Raw genomic sequence first — 14,298 nt, 5'->3', positions numbered from 1 at the left:
TAATTTTTGGTGAGCAAGTGTGGCTAGCGAGTGCAGTCATATGGTGCCTGCATTTCTATTGGTTGCTAACTTCGTCAATCTCCGTAAATGAACCGATGCCAGTCTCGTTTTTATACGAAATGTCCCGATTACATCCGATCATTGACAGTGACTATGTTTCGCGTATGTAAAATAGATTTGGATATTATCCTTAATATAAATCCTCCTCCTTAATATGAAACGAGTAGATATGCAAATTAGTTAAAGAGAGACATTCTTATTTATATTGCCAAAATAGATTTGGATATTATCCTTAATATAAATCCTCCTCCTTAATATGAAACGAGTAGATATGCAAATTAGTTAAAGAGAGACATTCTTATTTATATTGCCTTTAGAAAAAGAGAGAAACCAGAGCCGGCGTTACTGGCGCCGTTACCCAGACGTTACCTATTGTGTTTTAATTATAAAAGTATATATATATATATATATATATATATATATATATATATTGACTTTTATCTATAGTTTTTCTTGCGATGGAGGAAGAAAGAAAATATTATTACCTGGGTCCCTCATTTACAAAGGCAATAGCCTTTTTTTCAATTTTATTGTTCAAGGGTTCGTATTGTTTGTGGTAATCCTTCGTAGGGTCTAATACAGGTCTAATATATATATATATATATATATATATATATATATATATATATATATATATATATATATATATATATATATAATATACATATATTTGACAATTAAACGAACTTACCTCAGTGAAGTTCAATTGTAATTATATGAGACGTCTCGTTCGAATAGATCATTACGTAGTCACACTCGTGCTGCTTGATTTGACCACAGATATTTTAAAGCTATAATTCAAAAAATTAAGCTTCTTGGCGCGCTAACCCTACCTATATGGCGCGGCCTACTTCCGTCTTCATTACTTTAAAGTTGGAAAATTGCGAAATGTATGAGGGAACTTTTTTAAAACAGGGTAGGGAGGGACTGATCTATTCGAACGAGACGTCTCATATAATTACAATTGAACTTCACTGAGGTAAGTTCGTTTAATTGTCAATTATATTTCGTCGTCTCGTTCTTCTAGATCATTACGTAGATGTTTAAAGAAAATAACATTTCGCGATTTCTGTATATTTTTAATCAAACTTTTATTAAATTAGAATAAAAGTGAACATAAGAACATAATTTTGAACATAGTTTTGAACGTAAAAACATATTTAAACAGGATAAAGTACTAAACACTAATTATTTGTTAATATCGCTTTTGCGTAATTAGTTTTATCGATAATCGGACGTTTATAAAATAAGGCGAAGACTTTGGAATTTGCTGTCCACCCAGCGGTTTGACGGATGGTGTCGATGTTGATACCATGCCTTTCAGCCGCTGATGTGGATGCATGTCGAGTACTGTGCGCTTTGAAAATGGATGTATCTATTCCACTTTTTATTAAAATAATCTTTATCCATCGAGCTAAGGTCTGGCTGGTTGCCGCTCTCGTAGGCTTTTTATAAGTAAGAAAAAGTTCATTGATATTATTTCTGATTTCGTTTGTACGTTTAACGTAGGTTTTAAGAGCGGAGGCCACACAGATTTCTGGATTTTCTTTGAAAAAAGGAAGCGTTAAACATGGTTGCGATCTATTAACTTTTGTAGTTTTGATTTTATCAGGGATTTTAATTTGAATAAATTCCTCACTTTCAATTATATTATCCACGCAAATTTTTGAAATTGTTTGAACTCTTTGAGAGGTAGCTAAAGCGATTAATACAACTAATTTTTGAGTTAACGATTCTAACGATAAATTTTCATTTGGATAAGAATTCTTTATATAATTGAGGACTATTTGAGGATCCCACGTAAGATCGTATCGCGGTTTTTGCGGTTTCATATTTGATACCCCTTTAAAAAACCGGGTCATCAAAGGATCAGAAGTAATGTCTGTCATTAATATAAGAGACACTGCTGACCGATAGGAATTTAAGGTACCGTACGATCCTACGTTAGGTAGAATATTTGCCAAAAAATCTATAACGGTGGTAGCGTTAGCATTGAACATTGAAATATCTTTTTCCTTGCAGTAAAGCCACCATAATCTCATAGGCTTCTCATATTGCTTAATTGTCGACGAAGATAATGACCGTAACATTAGTTCAATCCCTGATTCTGGAACTCCTTTCTTGAGAAAAGCTTCCCTGATAAGCTCCCTGCCACCAGGGTAAGTTTGTTGGCTAGAGGATGGCGTTTTCTGGAAAAACAATTTAATAAATCCATTTTTGGGCCTAGAAAGAGAGGTTTTTTATTTAATAATTCTAAGAACAGGGGGTACCAAGCCTGAGTTGGCCAAAAAGGAACTACTATAACACCATCTGCTCTGTCATCAATTACTTTTCTAAGGACTCTTAACACTAGGGAAAAGGGAGGAAACGCATAAAAATAATCATTTGCCCAAGAAATCGTAAAGGCGTCAATAGCCAAAGACTCGGGATCTCTATACCAAGAAATGAAGCGATCACATTTTTTATTGGTATAACTTGCGAAGAGATCAATATCAAAATTTCCGAAATTTCTCACGATTTGTTGAAAATATTTTTCGTTCATTTCCCATTCAGTTTCCGGTGCTAGGAGGCGAGATTCTTTATCCGCAATTGTATTATCTTTCGACTTTATATACGAGGCAAAGATCCATAAATTTCTTGCTTCGCACCATTCCCAAATTTGTCTAGCTGTATTATTCAATTTTTTATATTGCACGCCACCCATCCGATTTACATAAGAGATGGCAGTGGTATTATCAACGCGAAGTAAGATATGACACGATCTAAGATTTTTCGCAAAACATTTTAAACTATTAAATACTGCTTTTAATTCCAACAAATTAATATGCTCTATTCTTTCATCTAGATTCCACCAACCGTGTGCTTTTTCTCCTTGACAATAAGCCCCCCAACCTGTTAATGACGCGTCTGAATATATTTCTAGTTTAAAATGCGAAACTCGGATAGGATTTTTTATATGAGGGATATTTTTAATCCACCAGTCTAAATCATTTTTAGTCTCATTCGAAATTATTATATAGTCTTCATAGTCTCCTTTGGATTTTTCTAGTGCTAAGAATTTTTGTCTCTCCATTACTTTAGTATAGAGCCACCCGTATTTTACACCCGGACACGCTGCAACAAGAACACCGATGCAATGAGCTAATTCTCTTATACGACACTTCGCTTTAAGTTTTAAACTTCTTGCTAGATTATAGATTTTTTGTCTTTTTTCTTGAGTAACTTCTATTGTGAATTGAGAACTATTTAAAATGAACCCTAAAAATTTACATTCATGAGAAGGAGTTAAATTAGATTTTTCGAAATTTATTATAAAACCAAGTGATTCTAAGGTTTCTTTAGTTTTCTTTAAATTAAAAATACATTCTTCTTTTGACCTTGCTATTAAAAGAATGTCATCTAAGTAGATAACAGATAATAGTCCTTCACTTCTCAACTTTTGTGCTACTGGTTTTAACAATTTTGTAAATACGTAGGGTGCAGTGCATAAACCAAAGGGTAAGCAATTAAATTCATATAATTTTTCGTTAAACTGAAAACGAAGAAATTTTTTATATTTTTCTGATATTGGTACCAATAAAAATTCGTCCTGTAAATCAATTGAGGCCATGTAACAGCCCGGTGTTATTAGTCTAGAAGCTACTTTTAAATCTTCTAATTTAAAATGAGGGGCTTTTATAAATTGATTTAAAGGTTTCAAATTTAAAATAAATCTTTTCTTGCCATTAGGCTTATCTACAAGAAAATATGATGAGATAAATTGATTTTTACAAGGCTTACACTCTCTTATACTACCTTTAATTAATAATTCATTTACTGCCGATAAAAAATATTCAAAATCTGTTTTTGTGAAAATAGGTGGATCTTTTTCTTTTAACTGAAGCACTTTTTCAGAAAAAGGGATTTTGTAACCTTCTACATACTGTAGAATTATTTTATCATTTGTAAGTTTCTTCCAGAAATCAATGAAATACTTTAACCTTCCAGAAACCATTTTTACCTCTACATTTTGTTGCGTCGATACGGTTGTTGCGCTTGGGTCCGGTTGTTCCTTGGCCCGTCCCAACGACCCCTCTGGTTGTTGTAATTCCGTCTGGGAGGGCCTCTGAAGTTTGACGTCTTCGATGATGAATGCGATGACTTTCTGAGTTGAGAACTTTGAAGAGACTTTCCTCTTTTTTGGTTAGAAATTGGGACTGATCTAGCGACATCTCTTCTTTGTCTTTCCACCTCTCTTGCGATTTTTATTCGGTTAGGAAGATCATCACCGAACAATAAATTATTGGAAACAGGGACTCCATCGCTAACATCTTTCACTAACTGGTTTAAGACAGGAGTGATAAAAGAACGCCTTGTCATGGACATACTGTGATGCACGTCAGCGAGCAAACGTCCTGCGTCACTTAAAAAGGCAATGCTTTCCTCGTTTTCGGTTCCACCCTTATTAAGTAATGACGTCAAAGCCAAACTTATAGCATAAATTGACTTTCCTAATTTTTCCTGAGCTATAACCTGAAAATGATCTTTTTTCAAATTGTATTCAGTCAATTTTTGTTTGATTTCAGGATTTATTGAAGGAGATTTGGTAGCAGGAAATTCTTCTGGAAAAGGATATTTATTTGTTAATTCGTCGGTAGTTTTCTTAGAACAACCATTATTTAACATGTGAGACCATTTTTCAATAATGACGTGGTGTACCTTTATAAATTCAGACTTATTTTCGGCAAAATCGTCCCCAAGAATTTTTAACGTGCCTGTACTTAATTGAACGTCGCCTAGAAGAAAATCATCTCTTATTTGACTATTTGTTTTGATAATTTGAGGGTTATTTTCTGTATCATTATCAAGATTTTTATTTGTCGTATTTTTGGGGATATTTTTCGATTGCGAATTATTAGTTTTTTGAGAATTTGTCGTATCTTTCCGATTACGATCAAGAAATTTTGTTGAGTCTGTTACGTCTCGCGGACTGTAATCAGAGTTTGTATAGTATGAAGTATCCGTCACATCTCGCAGATGGCGATCAGATGATTGACTGCTAAAGTCAAATGAAGATTCATGGCGTCTCTTATAACGCTTATAAGAACGATTTTTATGACTTTTAGATCTCGAATATCTTCTTCGGCTTGATCGGGATCTTCTGTCAGCCGATAAATCTCTGCGAGATCTTTTTGATCGTTTCACATATCTATAACTTTCCGAGTCCGATGACGAGAATGAACTTGTCGAAATTTTCCTTCGTGAACGTGAACGCCTAACCTGCTTCTCTTTAGAAGGAGATTTTCTTTCTCGATGATCCTTCTTACCTTTCGAACTACTTTTTTCCGTACTTTCCTTGTCTCTCAAATCACTACCGCCACTACAATTCGACATTTTTATTCGCGAAAAACTAATTAAGAAAGGTAAAAAACTTGGATAAAACGAAAAGACTCTGTGATCAGATCGGCACAGACGATTGTAATGAAGACAGAAGTAGGCCGCGCCATATAGGTAGGGTTAGCGCGCCAAGAAGCTTAATTTTTTGAATTATAGCTTTAAAATATCTGTGGTCAAATCAAGCAGCACGAGTGTGATCTTCTAGAAGAACGAGACGACGAAATATAATGGCCTCAGAATCAATCTACGAGTGCGAAAAGGACACTCAAGCTCAGGGCCTACCACCTAAATAAAAGAACAATTATTTTTTTTTAATTTAAAAATCATATCGTAGATTATTTTCCTTGTGACACGTTCTACGTGTCTTCAATTAAAAAATCTTTATAATTCACTGGTGAATTCACTCACTATATGTGAGTGAGTTAAATAAGTGTTAAATAAGTTAAATAAAAGTTAAATAAGTGAATTATCAATGAATACTTCGTGAATTAGTAAATAGTGATTTAGTAAATAGTAAGTATTAGTAAATATAGTTAGTGATAATAAGTGAATAGTAAATAATAATAGAATTAAATTAAGATACTGTTTTCTAAATTTTTTCAATCATTAAATAATTAATTGAGTTGTGTTTTGTTTTTGGTGTTAATTATTAATAAAGTTAAAAAATTTATTATAATTTTTTTGATGTTTATTAATAAATTACAAATTTTGTTATAGTTTGGAAATCGTCTGTAAATGGATAAAAGGCAAAATTAGAAATTGGTTCTATTGGATAAAAGGCAAAATTGGAAATTGGTTCTATTGGATAAAAACAAAGCTGGAAATTGGTTAAATTGGATAAAAGGAAAAATTGGAAATTGTTTATATTGGATAAAAACAAAGCTGGAAATTGGTTAAATTGGATAAAAAGCGAAATTGGAAATTGGTTATATTGGATAAAAACAAAGCTGGAAATTGGTTAAATTGGATAAAAGGCAAAATTAGAAATTGGTTTTATTAGATAAAAGGCAAAATTAGAAGTTCGTTATATTGGATAAAAACAAAGCTGGAAATTGGTTAAATTGGATAAAAGGAAAAATTGGAAATTGTTAATATTGGATAAAAACAAAGCTGGAAATTGGTTAAATTGGATAAAAGGCAAAATTGGAAATTGGTTATATTGGATAAAAACAAAGCTGGAAATTGGTTAAATTGGATAAAAGGCAAAATTAGAAATTGGTTTTATTAGATAAAAGGCAAAATTAGAAGTTCGTTATATTGGATAAAAAGCAAAATTGAAAATTGGTTCTATTGGATAAAAACAAAGCTGGAAATTGGTTAAATTGGATAAAAGGAAAAATTGGAAATTGTTTATATTGGATAAAAACAAAGCTGGAAATTGGTTAAATTGGATAAAAGGCAAAATTGGAAATTGGTTATATTGGATAAAAAGAAAGCTGGAAATTGGTTAAATTGGATAAAAGGAAATATTAAAAATTATTTATATTGGATAAAAACATAGCTGGAAGTTAGTTAAATTGGAGAAAAGCAAAATTGTAAATTGGTTAAATATTGGATAAGAGACAAAATTGGAAATTAGTTAAATTGAATGAAAGACAAAATTGGACATTGATTATATTTGATACAAGGAAAAATTTCAAAGTTTTAAATAAGGAGAGAGTTGTAAATTTGTTGTTATTTTCTATAAGAGGCAAAATTTGGCAACATTGTATAAAAGGAAATTTTAAAATTTATAATTAAATGTATAAAACTTTATATTAAAATTCTAATGTAGTATTACTATTTTTAAAATTATAATTCCTTGATTTAAGTAAATTTTATAAAATAAAAGAACAATGTCTAACAAAGGAGAAACTGTTAATTCGACTACTCCTGATTTAAGTATTGTTGTCACTGAAGGATCAATGCTAAATAATGATCATATGTATAAATTTCAAAAGCTATTGGGAAGACAATCAAATTTTTTTTTATAATATGCAAAATACTTTGTGTTTACAAACAATTGATTTGATAGTTACAATCGAGAAAAGTAAGCAGCACATTTAAATACTTTTTAGTGGATCTTATAAATCTGGTCATTGGATTTGTAATTATTATGATGGAATAAGCCTTTACATTTTTGATAGTCTTAATAAAAAATGTTTAAATCATGATCAAAGAGACTATTTAATTAGATTATATTCTTTTGAACCACCAGTAGTTTTCACAACTGTTGATCAACAACCAGAATACAGTCTTTCTTATGGAATATATGCAATAGCATTTGCAACATCGTTGTTTTTTAATATTCTGCCCCACTCTGTCAATTACTATTATTGTAATATTAGAAATCATTTAATGTTAATGTTCGAAAGCAATAGTTTATGTAAATATCCCTCTGTACAACTTTCTAATAGTAGATCTTGCATAGTTTACAAAAATTTAATTTGTTTATAAATATTCCGTGTCCTGTAAATTACGTTTATTTGTTTATGCAATTTGTTATTGTTGAAAAAGATCTGGTTACAGTTTCAACCACTCATTCGGTCAGAATCATGTCAGCAGTTTGGGAAACTTTTTTCTTAGCACCTCCGAAGACAGCACATAACTCCGTTATTTTTCAATATTTTTGTAAAAGAAAAATCTTAAAATGTAACTTGAAATATACCTTATTATGTCCGAAATACTTGCAAACATTCTGTCGAGTACTTTCTTTTTAAAAAATTCCCGAAAATCAACTAATTTTTCATAGGTTACACTGGTATAGCCCCTTAAAATCTATAGAAAATATTATGAGAAATTCTAATGCATACACAAAATCTCACATGATGATGTCAGAGGTAATTTAAATAGAATCTGAATTAGCAACACAAATAATGAAGAAATTCCTGAGTTACAATTATTGTTTACGTTGAAAAAAGCTTTGATAAAGATAGATACAATTCTCAAAGTTTTAATGAAGTTGCTGCAATTTTTAATACAAACTCTGAAGGAGAAATACCAGAATCACATAAAACGGTTTATAATAAATCTACAAAGGAATTGAAATTGGTTAGTAATTTAGATCCGAATGTTGAGTCATGGATTTATCCCATATTTTATCCACTTGGAAATAAGGGTTATAATATTAATATGATTCGTAGTGATAGTGATTACAGAATTAGAAATCATACTATTTCTAGGTCTGCCTACATTAAATACAAAATTGCTGTAAGAGATAAAGAATTTGATCAATTTTTATATGGAGGTAGATTGTTTCAACAATAGGTGGTTGAAAATGAAGTAAAAATAGAAAAAGATAGATTAAGATTTTTTGCAAATAATCAAGCTCAAGTGAGAAGTGAAAGATATAAAGGACTGATGGATTATTATTTACACAACGAGAACGATCGCGCGCTGCCGCGCGCGCGTTTTTTCTCTTGCATTTTTATTCTTTAAATTACAGTCTTTTGTTTGTTAAGGTATCAATTTGAGTGACAGTTTCTGATAATAGGAATTTTTAAATATTATTCAATTTAATAAAAGAATAGCCTATGTTGTGCGTAAAACAATTTTTTATACCTTTACAATTCTAGTTCTGATTTTATCTGTTTCTAAATGTATCATTTCTAAAGTTTATGGTTTTGATAAAAAAACAACACTTTTCTTTGCTTAAAGAAAAGCGTATATTTCAAGAATGGCACATTTTATAAAAAGTTTTGTACGATGAAGTTATAGAAAACCTTTTTATAATCAAAGTAATCTATTTGTTAATTAAATTTTGTAACATTTAAAATCTTCCGTAGTAAATTTATATTTTAAAAAATAGTGATGAAAGAAAAACGTTACTAAATAAACAATTTTTAACTATTTTTCACTTAGCTAGCAAAAAAACATCTCTACTGTCAAAGAAAGCCATAAACAGAGGATATTAAATTAAAAATTTATTTTTGTTTCTTAAAATCGTTCCTACTTTTGCTATAAAAAAGAAATATAAGTGTGGTTTCTGTAAATATTATACAAAAAATGTAAGTACTCCGTCATTTCGAAGAAAATAATTTATTTCAATATATGCTTTTCTATAAGATTCATGGGATGCAAAATTTCGTTAATAATCTTGAGAGATATTATCTTTAAACTTTTTTCAAAGTTTATTTGGATGAACTGGTTGGCAGTACATTAAAATACGTACAAATAAGTGTCTTAATTATCTGAAGTTTGAACTATTATTTGAAATTAGGAAATTAAAACGTCTTTGACCAATTGATAAGAAAGAAACGTGTAGAGAAATCTTACGTGTGAATCTTATTACAAAAAAATGACGTAATTTACCAATAAGAAGCGTCGAAGAAAGTCTTACGCGTAAAGACAGCCATACTGAGACACACTCCTTTTTTAAGAAAAAAAATATATAACGACTCAGACATTTTTATAGAAAAAATATTTACTTTTATTTCAATAATTCAGTGTAAACATAATTCTTGATTAGTAAATTAGGTCTTTGATTTCCTAAATATATAATTAATGATTCCCAAGATTATCACCTGTTAAAATACGACAACGTAGCAGATTGTTTGATAGTTCTAATACCTGCATTCGCGTTCCATTACATAAACCTTCATTAATACTAAGATTTCGAAGTAGCATGACAATACAATTGGCTCTTAATCGTAATTCATAAGGCGGGAAATTTTATGGATTTAAAGTATTCAAATACTCTGGCAAAATAGCATCATTTATACTTCCATTATCACAATTTTCGGTACTATCAACACTTGTATAAATTCGCTCACTTTTATTATCAAACAGTTCGAGTACCTTGTTGTTAATTTAATCAACATCAACATTTCGAGCAGACAATATTGCTACTTTTGCTAAATCATCGTATTTATTATTGATAATTAATTCTCCAAATATTTTATGAATGATATCATCATTTTCTACACATTGCTCTGGTGCTAGTATATTATTATCATTATCATTTAAAGTACCATTTCCAACTGATAATAAATATTCTGAAAATTCTTTTTCACGAGGTAAAGTTCTCATATTTTCTGTTAATGATATCACCTTAAAATGATTCCATAATGTGCTAGATTTAATAGATAAATTAACTAATTCGCTTCTAGTAGCATTAACTTTAACAGGCAATAATTGTCTAAAATCACCACCCAAAAGCATAGTTTTTCCACCAAATGGCATATCAACATTCATAAAATCGCGTAATGTTCTATCAATTAATTCCATAGCATATCTTGGCGCCATTGTAATAAAGACATCAACCTCTTTCAAAAATGTAGCTTCCTTAGATTGGCTTTTAATATTTGATGTAGAATCATAGAACAATGGAACAGGCATCCCAAACGTTTTATGTACAGTTTTACCACGGGGAAGTAATATTGCGGCAATGCCTGTAAATGCCATAGTACAAACACATTTTCCTTTACTTCTTAACAAATGGTATAAAGTTGTATAAACAAAAGTTTTTCCGGATCCACCTGGTCCATCAATGTAATAACATGAAGAAGATGGTATTCTTTTATCTTGAATAACTACATTTAATACTTCATCAACAATATCCTTCTGTTTGGAATTCAGTTTCACATATTGCATTTCACCAATCTCTTTATGTTGTTGCAATGACATTTCGTTGTTCGCTTGATTTTCTGTTTCAATACTTATTTCATTTAACTGTATTATTTCAGGAAAATTGCGAATATTTGATCCTTCATGCAACAGAAAGTTAATTATATCATTATATGCTCTTTTATGAGCTTCATTAGATGGATAATTTTTCTGATAATCTTCAGACATAGCCTCTTTAAACTTTTCCCAAAGTTCGTTTGGATGAACTGGATGACAATAAATTAAAATACGCACAAATAAACGTCTTAATTGTTGTGGCATCATCCATACTTCTCCTTCTGTCAAAGCACGTTCCCATTCTCCATCATCTTCAATAAGGCCTAATGCTAAACATGCACTACGAAAAATGTCATGTACAATATTGTTGACAGCTCGCAGATGATCATAACCTGTAGCGCCTTTAACTACTATTAAAAGTAATCTAAGATGAAACAGTTCTGATTGACTGGGCGAAATTGAATACATCCGTCCAATGACATTAAATGACCCTTTACGATTCACCCATTTTAATGCATTTTCACCACGTTCTTTCTTAAAAACATAATAACATGGAATTTCTGCATATGTATATTGTCTAGCTTGTGGATCACGCCTATTTAAATCGAAATATTCTAATAACATAGTCCGTTTCTGTAAAGCTTCATTTATAGCATCATCATTTGCTTCTTCACTAATGGTTATAGTATGCCGATTAATTAAATGCACAGGTAATCGGAGAATAGAATGACTTTTACTCTGTAATGGTCTACCAAATATTCTATCACATGCTTCAACAGGACTAACATATCGAGTTTCAATAAAGTTTTTTATTTCATCATATTCTAAAGAACTTGTATTATTACTACTATCGGTAATTATTACAGCAGCAGCATCATGTCCCTTAAAAATATATTTATACAAATATTTTACGGATTTAATACTTGAAACTACTTCTACATTAATATGACAATTAAATAACTGAAGTAATGTAGGATTGTATGGAACAACGTATTGATTATCTGTAGTTCCTCCATTTAGGCGATCGTATTGTCCTGTATTAAGGCAGCGATACGTTGGGTATCTGTTTTCATCCATTATTGTCTCAGAACAGAATTGTTTTGGGAAACCTTTCAAACATTTACTATTATTATCTTTACACCAATTTCCACATGGGCCATGAATCATATTTTTCATAACGATGTCATGAAGTATAACATTTTCTGATTGACTTGGAATTTCTGCCAAAATATATTTGTCTACAATCTCGGGTGTTGTTATTTTATAATTTTGTTTCAAAGTCACTAATAAATGCATATGCGGCAATCCACATTTTTGATATTCAATGACATACACATAAGCAATCACTTCGCCAAATAATTGTTCCTTTACAATAGTATTAATAAGTTTATCTTTTTTTATGGTAAAAACACGCGATACAATATCTGGTCTGTCAGAGGCAGTTTGGTTAGGTAATAAATTTTCCTTAATTTCACGCCAGTTTGGATTACACGTCATCGTAATAAAAAGATCAGGTTTACCAAATTTTCTCACAATAGCCATTGCATCTTGGTAAAGCTGTAACATATTTCTCGGAGAACCTGTGAAAGATGATGGAAGTATTACAATTTTCCCAACTTCATTGTTCGAATCATCAGCTCTTCTTTGTAAATGATCAATTAGACCTTCGTAAGTATCTGCACGAAGTTTCTTTTGATTATTTCGACAGAAATTTGTCCTATCTTTTTCAATTTTCACATAACTGTCGACAATCCATTGCTGAAATAATCTACCACCCTTTAAAAATACATTGTTGTCCCTAGAAGCCATTCTATGCCTGATGTATGCAGCTCTTGATACACGTTTATTTGTATTAGCGCAGGTCAGATTCTTGCCCCAACCTCTTGTTCCATGTGGATAAAATAAAGGATATATCCATGGCTCAACATTGGGATTCATAGAATTTATATATTGTAAACTTTTTGTATTCTTATTATATACGGTAACATATGATTCTGGAATATCACCATCAGCAGTTGTAGTAAAAATTGCTGCAACTTCATTGACACTTTGTAAATTATAACGTCTACTATCCATCCCAGGCTTTAATGAAAATAATATTTGCATCTCAGGCTAAATTTCTGCATTATTTTCAGTCATTGTTTTTTTAATTTCTTCATGCATCATACGGTAGGACTCTGCAAATAGGTTACAGTCCCGAAGGGCTGTTTCAATTCCATCAACAATATCTCGGTTTAATTGAACATTATTCTTACAACAAATTTCGGAAGCTTCGTTTTGATCAACAATAAATAATTGTCCAAATGAAGGAGTATCGTTCCTTTCTGCATACAAAGATGTATTCATTTGATAATAAACCTGACCATGTATTTTGAAACAATATGGTCCTGGTCGCCTATTGTTAAAATTAACTAAGTTAGCGTTGAAAGAAGCAAAACCAAATGAATTATTGTAAGGTCGTATATTATGAAGAAAATGCCCAGATAATTCGTGGGTGCCATCAAATAAATTTTGTAATATGAGTGGAGGAGCAGGTAGATCTTCAAGAATGACTTCGCCATGTTTACAACAATCATGAAATGAATTTTTTTTATTAGATACTCTTTCTGCTTGGAAATGTTTAGAATTACAATGCTCACATGAAATGTTCATCGCACCAGCAAAATGTTCTTCTATATGCGAGACTGAAATACTGTCAGAGAAATTTTGATTCTGTGCAGAATCCCGTTTTTTGGCTATGAGTTTTTTGATAAGCTACATTTTTTTGACGACCGGAAATATTAGTATTTGCTAAATTTGCTGTCACAGTTACATTATCTTTTGCCAAAGATGTAGTAACAGATGTAGAGGATTTTTCTAAATTTATATTTGATTTTGACACTGTAATAATACTGTCCTTTGTTTAAAGTGATTGAGGGTTGAGAATTCTATTATTATCTTGTTCTTTTTGTCGAAACTTTCTTTGATAAGCAGCTTTCTTTTGACGTTTCATGACTTGATGTTGTTCTTCTTCCTCTAAAGAACGTATTATTGATCTTTTTTTTACTTGATTTTCATTTTTTAAATTAGTATATTTTGTAACATTTCTTGAATCATTACAGTCATCATTAGTTTTTGATTTTATAAATAATTCACTGTTAACTTTATGTTCACAAAGTTTTACATAAGAATGATCACGTGTAATGTTCATTTCATTACAATAACCCATCTCTATATGTGACTTTGAAATAATATCAGACTGATTTTGTTTTTGAACAGAAG

At 30.8% G+C, this 14,298-nt stretch overlaps 1 protein-coding gene across 1 annotated transcript; it reads right to left on the bottom strand.

Moving 5' to 3' along the window:
* Positions 1-1,255: 1,255 nt before the first annotated feature.
* LOC122510567 lies at positions 1,256-3,670 on the bottom strand. Its single transcript, XM_043625322.1, has 5 exons — positions 3,635-3,670; positions 3,424-3,592; positions 2,360-3,318; positions 2,004-2,249; positions 1,256-1,417 (listed from the first exon to the last, which is right to left on the bottom strand). Exons 1-5 carry the CDS (start codon positions 3,668-3,670, stop codon positions 1,256-1,258), a joined length of 1,572 nt encoding a protein of 523 aa, XP_043481257.1.
* Between the last annotated feature and the right edge of the window lie 10,628 nt (positions 3,671-14,298).

Source organism: Leptopilina heterotoma, unplaced genomic scaffold (genome assembly GCF_015476425.1).
Source record: "Leptopilina heterotoma isolate Lh14 unplaced genomic scaffold, ASM1547642v1 Lhet_70, whole genome shotgun sequence".
Taxonomy (NCBI): Eukaryota; Metazoa; Arthropoda; class Insecta; order Hymenoptera; family Figitidae; genus Leptopilina; species Leptopilina heterotoma.
The sequence above is the reverse complement of the archived record's forward strand: the minus strand, read 5'-3'. Positions and strand labels throughout refer to the sequence as shown.